Source organism: Antrostomus carolinensis, unplaced genomic scaffold (assembly GCF_000700745.2).
Source record: "Antrostomus carolinensis isolate BGI_N321 unplaced genomic scaffold, ASM70074v2 scaffold51628, whole genome shotgun sequence".
Lineage (NCBI taxonomy): Eukaryota > Metazoa > Chordata > Aves > Caprimulgiformes > Caprimulgidae > Antrostomus > Antrostomus carolinensis.
In genome coordinates this window covers 16,027-23,406 of record NW_010334654.1, presented here as the reverse complement: position 1 = coordinate 23,406, position 7,380 = coordinate 16,027, and the positions used below count along the sequence as shown (strand labels likewise).

Here is a 7,380-nt window from a genome sequence, read left to right as displayed (position 1 = left end):
TGCGTGGCCCAGTCCTCACCTAAGTTAAGAGAGATACAGCCCTACAGCAGCTGATGCTATTTAGTGCTCCTTTCTCACAGCTGCCTTTCCCTGCAGGATGTTGTCCTTGGGCAACTATAAAGCAGGCTCGAAAAAGGCGTTGGGGTTGGATGTAGGCACAGCTCGTGTCAATACACAAGTTAGTAGTAGTTCAGGTACTGATGCCTGTCTAAGCCACTGCTGGTATTTCAATATCTGCCCTGCAAAGCAGACTGATACTGTGTGAACTCTTCTTTCCTGCAGCTGTGGAAGACTGGATTCAGAGGAATGAAAGGTACTTTTATAACTATATCCTTTAAAAATAGGAGATGAGGACTACTGGTGTCTGTAAACCAGGAAATGGCTAAGTATTACAGCTTATTGTTTTAAGCAAGGCAGTCTGCATTTGGTCTTGCTTGCTGTCTACTTCAAGCTTTCAGTTTGTTACAATTACACTGGATACCCCCGCAGGTGAAAGAAAACAGGCGTACTGAGAACTGTTTGTGTGTTGCTTTGTTTCCTCTCTTCAAGTACATATGTAATAAATGTGCGCGAACAGTTTAAAGCGTAAGTTTTGGATTCAGAAAGATCAGAAGGACATGGTTCAGGCCTTCAAAAAGAGACTCTGCTTTCACTCAGACTATGAAAGCAACAAAGCTTTTGTTGTTGGTCATAGCACTGCTCCTCAGCATTCAATACAACAGTTCTAAATTGTTAAATACTGTTATTTTGAAGGGGGGAAATAGTATAGTTCAGGAAGAGCAGATCTTAACAGACATCTTTGTACTAATTCTCTTGCCTCAGATACAGGGCTTGGACCAGTACCATCCAGAGGGCCTTTCAGATTTAAATTCTGTGAAATAAATCAGCTAAAGACTTATTCAACAAATAGTTGAAAGTCAGATCACTGCATCACACCCAAAGATAACAAACCAATGCAGCAAAGCACAAACAATTTCTAGTCTTGAGGGAAGAATCCTTTACAAGTCCAGAACTTGCAAGTATGAAACACTTTCCATGCTAATGTAAATAGGTTTAATCTGCAGTAAATACTTCTAAAATACCTTTAATTTTTTTTTACAACAGTTATGATCAGCAAGTGGCCTGCATTGATAGCATGCTCTTTTTTTCCTGTTAAAAACAGATCAGTTAAATTAGTACAGCCTGTCTGGACTCCATGGTGAGGAAGAAGGCATTTTCCATGTAGGAACAGAGCTCTGCTATCAGTAACTAAAGAACAAGGACTGCAGTATCTCTTAGGATACTCTAAAGCAAGGGTGTTCAGAGCTCTCCAGGTGATGGCATGAAGGCTACTGGCTGAAGCAGAGGCAGTGTTAAATATGTGCACTTCCTCATTTGCCTTGAGAAAAGAGCAGGGATTTAGTGAACAGCTAAGGATCTCTAGTCATAATCTCACAGTCATGTAGAGGGGAAGTGAACTCTGCGGTGAAGGACTTACATTCCTTTCCTGTTAAGTCACTGTCACTCACTCCCAGGGGATTTTTACAAGGTTGTTAGATTAAATCCCATGGAAAAGAAAGAACCCAACTGCCAGAGACACCAGTTCTACATTACTCTTAACACAGGCAAAGGTGATGCTGATTTTGGAATAATTTCTATGGCATCTAATCTTTAAGAATGGTTGCATAACATATGAGACAGGATCTTCTACATACCTTTAAGAAAAATATTTATTTATAAAAATACACTGGGATCAGTTTGAGAAGTGTGGCAATAAATACAGTTCAAGGAAGAAAGAGCATTTCTACATGGGTATATTATGGCACAATAAAAGGTAAATGCACCATCAATCATGGGACTTCTGTTGGCTCAAGACTTTGTACAAGCTCCCTTTTTAGTAAGACAGCTATTTCTAAGTTTGGTCAGTGTTGATAATGGAATGAATACACAATCACAAATGCACACTTAAAATGTCTAATGCAGGACTTGGCATTAGCAAACAATACCTTAGAAACATAGGAATGATATTTCAATCACTAACGTGATGGCTTAAATTTAATTGGCAAAGACCAAATTTAACTTTAAGCACAAAATTCTTTTATCTCATCTGGAAAACAGAAAAGCTGTAACTATGTAAAATGAAGGCTTAATATGGTATGTAAATACCTACGTAAGTAGAGATTGTGAAAATGCATAGCTCCTTATTAGACAACCTGGCTGTCCAAGAGCACTCCCCCTTTCACAGTATTCCTTTTACTTCATATGCAGTTATTGTTTATGCTGTAGACTACAACTGTTACAGCACTAAAGGCAACTAGACAGGGAAAGGGCCAAGGAAGGAAAAAGGAATGTATGTAAGGCAGTATTTCTTTAGGTACATTAAGCATAGTGTGTAGGAAAGACAGGTAACAATTCCACAAGGCTAGTTTCGTTCTTACTGAATAAAATAATGGACTAATACTGAACTTTTGATGCAAAGCTAATAATCAATGCCCTGGTCACTGTACTGACCATGGTAATCTCTTTGATAGTCATCTTGGTACTCTCCGTGATAGTCATCTGGGTATTCTGCCTGATAATCGCTATCGCTGATTTCTGACCCATTAGTTCCTGTTCCTTGGCTGCCGTTATGAATGACGGGTTCTGTTGGTGCAGCACAGTACTTGGGGTCATACACTTGTCGTCCAAGCCCATACACACTCATTCCCTTCTGTGAAGCTACTTTGTTGGTACCCATTTGTAATGAAATAGTCGAGTTATCCACAGGTTGTAATGTGTGCTTCTGATCGTAGATGTCTCTCCTGGTACCTGGTGCCAGCATACCAGCCTAATAAAACAGGATTGTAGAGGTTCAGTAAGAAGGTTAAAAGCTGCGATTGCTAGATTTATGATTACAACTAGTACACCTTACTGAAGGTGCTAGAAAGTAGGAATTAAAGTATAACAAAACATAGCACAGCAGCACGTGTTCACTAGTAGGCAGATCACAGAGGAAAGTCCTTGCAGAAAGGTCCAGTGTATTTCCCTCTCTGGAGAGAACATACTACCTGTCTGGACTGAGGTAGTGCCACGAAGAAATTTCATTTTTGCCTCTGCCTACTTAGTACTTGAAATGTTTGCTTCCGGTATAACGCAGCCAGCTGGAAATTCTAGAAGCACCAGGTCATTTTTATGCCTTAAGATACTTGGCGCAGAACACACAGGATAGTGATAAGCAATTTAAGTTCTTCAATTACTGCATAAAAGCACAGCTGAAATGTTCCCTGTTGCTGCTGCCAGTTAGACTTGGCTCCGGCATGCAACTCTCGGACTCTCCTATTCCACTGGGCTCTCCCAGGTTGAGAGTTGTGTCCCCTCTCCAAGTGTCACACGCAGTCCTGCTTACCTGACTGGCTCCTTTGTTAGTGCCCATCTGTAGGCTAATTGTTGTCTGGTCAAATGGCTTATCAGTTTGCATTTTGGGATCGTAGAGGTGTCTTCTAGTTCCATAAGCAGTCATGCCTGCCTGACTGGCACACTTGTTGGTGCCCATCTTCATTAGGGGAAGAGGTGGACAGAAAAAGCGATTTTTATTTGTACAGCAAGCACAGTCTAAGGAAACAAATATGGTTGGTAATTGTGATGGCTAACGGAAAAAGTAATTACAGTGCATGCTTTCCTCATGTAGCTTGAGGAAAGCTACCTGTAATAAATTACTTTTTCTCCATACCGAGCTTCAAAAAGAAAAATAAAGGCAACTGTCATCCCAAGGCATTTCAGTGGCTGGCATTTGCCCAACTGCATGTGCAATTAGAATGGATGTACGCATCAAAATGTAATAATTAACTTCTACCCTGGACAGTAATTACTCAATTACACTGCTACAACTTCTCTACCACAGGAATTTTAAGATTTTTATGGCAGTTATTTTGGGTTTTATGAATATTAAGGAAAGTGGAGAGAGAAAAAAAAAAGCTTCTACCATATAAGGAGCTTTAGCTATCCAAAGACTCCTAATTTAAAACCACTTTCAGGGACAGAGATGTTGCTGCTAATATTAGCTGTTCCTTTCCTCCTTATCACTCTTATTGCAGATTTAAAACAGAAAAACCTTCCAAGCACTCACTTGAGCTTATAAAGCCGATGGACTGCTTTCGAGAATTAAAACCTCATACCTCCTTCCACGATAAAAATATATTGTAATTCTACAGCTTATTCTTGCATAAACAGTGTATCAGTGAATCAAAAACCAAAGTTGTTCGCAAATATAACAGATTAACTGCAAACTTGAATTTCATACTTACCTGCAGGCCAATTACACTTTGACCAGCTTTTAGTTTTCCTGCATCAAAACTCCGTGCTTGTTTCTCTGCATATTTGACACCAATATCAATTGTAGTATGAAAACCTTTGGTTTTTGCCTATTTAAGGAGAGGGAAAATAGAGTATTCAGTGTTTAGAGTGTATTTTCTGCTACTAGAACGCTGGTTTTACAGCCCTGACCCTCGGCTCTTAAGTGATGCCACAAGCTGGTTCATCTCTTTTGAGAAACAATCTGTGTCAGGGGCACAAGGAGGTAACAGTTCCCCATGCTGTTTGAAGGTGGCACTCCAAAGCTACCCAAGTGTCTTGTCAGAAGGATATTCTGCATGGATTAGTGTTCTCCTGTGAGCCTCCCTGCTTCTGTGTATGCACATGTAGCTCCGGAGCAAGGCCATGTGCAGTCAGGACTCCTAACTCTGAACTCCAAGCCTTCCCTGGAGGCCTGAGGTAGGACACAGCCCCTTGACGTGCAGCCTCTTCAGCATCTCAAACTCACAGTAGTAGCTGTCCCCTCCTGACAGGCTGTATGCTGTTCTCTGTATTTACAAGAGTGCTAAAGGTGCGCCTGGACTGGCATGTGGATTTCTGCCAATTCCAGGGGTACAAATACTTACCAGACCTGCTAGCGCCACTAGAGTAGTCTGTACTTGAGTCATATTTCCATTTTCAAAAAGATCATTTGCTTCAAAAATATCATGTGGCTTCATGCCGTAGACTTGGATAGCTTTGATAAAATTGCCAATGTTCTCCAGCTAAACAGAAACAAAAAAGCCAGTTTTCTACTCAGTGCTTTAATTCAGAAATTAAGTAATTTTAAAGCTTTTTGGTGTTGTTTTGTTTTGCTTGTTTTACACAAGTTCTTTGCCTTGTGCAAACTGGACAAAACAGCTGGCATGGTTAAGAGTGACTGATAGGAAGTTTGAGATTTTTTTTTTTTTTTCATTAGTTTTAATACTGACTTCAGAAATGAGTCTAAGGGTTTATCTAGCCCGTGTCTCTCCATCAGTGAGTAACTTATACTTTGTTAGAGGGGGCTTTGATGACAAAACTGTGCCAACTGTGTCCCTTCCAAGAGAATGTCTAATCTAAAGCCTCCTAAAACCTAAAATTTGACATAGTGCCCACGGTATTTAACTTCAACAATTGTTAATTTTGAGTAAAATGAAAAACATAACTATATGGAGAGTAAGAACATTTAACTTGATTTGAAGGTATTATCTTGCTCACCTCTTGGAACAAATTCAATTAAGCTTTTGGGGTTTATTAGCACTTCTTAGCACTGTGCACTGTAGAAATTGCAAAGCAAGATGGAGTACAAGGAGTAAGAACTGAATCTCATCTTTCCTTCTGAAGTCTTAACAGGTATTAAAACTTTTTGAAAAAATGAAAATCCTCCATGGTATTTAGAAGTGTTCAATGCCAATAAAAACAAGAGGCTGACCTAGCAGTATTAAGCTAGACCCAGCAACAGTAAAGGCAGTGAACTCTAACCAGCAACCCTTCCACTGTTTGTTCTAAATGGATGTGGCCTTTGATGGTCCCTTATGGTGGGGGGACAGGGAGGAGTGCTCGAGAGAGCACTAATAAGAAATCACATCTGGATATACTGAAATAAAATACATACTGTAGTTTGCACCTTTTCTGAGTTCTGTTACAGAACCATTTCTTCTGAGACTGTTCAGGTCCTTTCCCTCTCCATTCTCTCCAGCTGCTTTCTCAGGAGGACACTTCATACAGTGACCTCAAATGTCCAGGTACAGGCAAGCTGTTGACCTAACACCTTGCAGCACAGCCTGAATGGAAAACTTGGTTTTGATTTAATGAAAAAGTTAACAGCTTTTTTTTTTTTTCCCCCTTAACTTGGAAAAAGGCCTTGCTATATGGCTTTATGTTCTTCTTCCATTTGAAGTTTCACCTAACAGCTAAAGCTCTGCTATTAAATCTGTATACTCAACTGCCAGCTATGACCCATCTCGGCTATAGTTGCTTTCTGTTAAATCCTGTTCATGTATGTTGTATCCTCAACTGTTGTGTATGTATCACACATAAAACTTAGTGCTATGAAGGTTTAAAGTGTACCATATTCACAGCAAATTTGTTAATACAGAACAAAAGAACTGTTTGGGGGTTGGAGGGGTTAGAGGTGTAGTTTTGGGATTTTTTTTTTTTTGTTTTACCTGGTGCCAATTTAGTTTTGATTGATTAATTTTCTTCACTGATCCTGGCTGCAGTTTATTTATAAGCCTGGGGAGGTGAAAAAAAGGGAAATGCTTAAACAATAATTTCATCCTTATACCATCTGTGCAGGCATTATATAATAATTTCACTCATGCTTTATTAGTTGCGTTAGTTTAATCAAAATGGTTAATTTTTTTTTGGTTTATACAGAGGGCCTCGCTTAGATCTCAGGTCTAACAGACCATAAGAATTTTTGTGTGCCATTTGATTATTATAGAAAAGAGCTTCACCATTAAATTTAGAAATAGTCATAAATCTTTGCTGAAATATAAAGGAGATCTAAGTTTTCATTCTTTTCCACAGTTTCAAAGAAGCTGTCTCCCATCCTACTGTCAGCTGTCTTTGACTATTATAGTTGATGTGTTTGAAGGGGAGTCTTCAGAAAGTCTCTCCTTAGCTACTCAAGAGTGGAAAACTGCTAGAAACAAGGTTACTTAATAAATGCTTACTCGCACAAGATTATGCCATCTTTTAATCCCAGTTGAAAGTTTGCACCAATGCTCAGCCCTGTAACCTCTTCTATCCAGTTACGCAGATCTTCTTCTATCTGGGGGTCATATTTCAGGGCAATCTGCAACACAAGCAGTTATAAAGTTACTTCATGACAGAAAACTGCAACTCTTTCCGCCCCCCCCAAATCCATGTCAAAGAGTATGCTATAGCATTTATCCATTAATTTTATTGCTGCATTTTAAACTGTATTTTAAATATCAGGTACAGATATAAGTCTTTTATCCCTTTTACTGTAGTGTTTATGGCTTTATTAAATGTTTATTTGCAAATAGCACTTTGAAGCACTTCAGCAGTTCTTACAGTAGGAAGAACCGTTGAGCTTGTGAACGGTCTTTTGACAGCTGCAGA

At 39.4% G+C, this 7,380-nt stretch overlaps 1 protein-coding gene across 1 annotated transcript; it reads right to left on the bottom strand.

Moving 5' to 3' along the window:
• Positions 1 to 1,691: 1,691 nt before the first annotated feature.
• Positions 1,692 to 7,090, bottom strand: CNN3 (calponin 3; the record flags this gene model as incomplete). Its single annotated transcript, XM_010174258.1, has 6 exons — positions 1,692 to 2,806; positions 3,365 to 3,511; positions 4,263 to 4,379; positions 4,896 to 5,033; positions 6,459 to 6,525; positions 6,969 to 7,090. Coding segments are annotated over 6 exons (939 nt in total), but the record flags the coding sequence as incomplete, so codon positions are not given.
• Between the last annotated feature and the right edge of the window lie 290 nt (positions 7,091 to 7,380).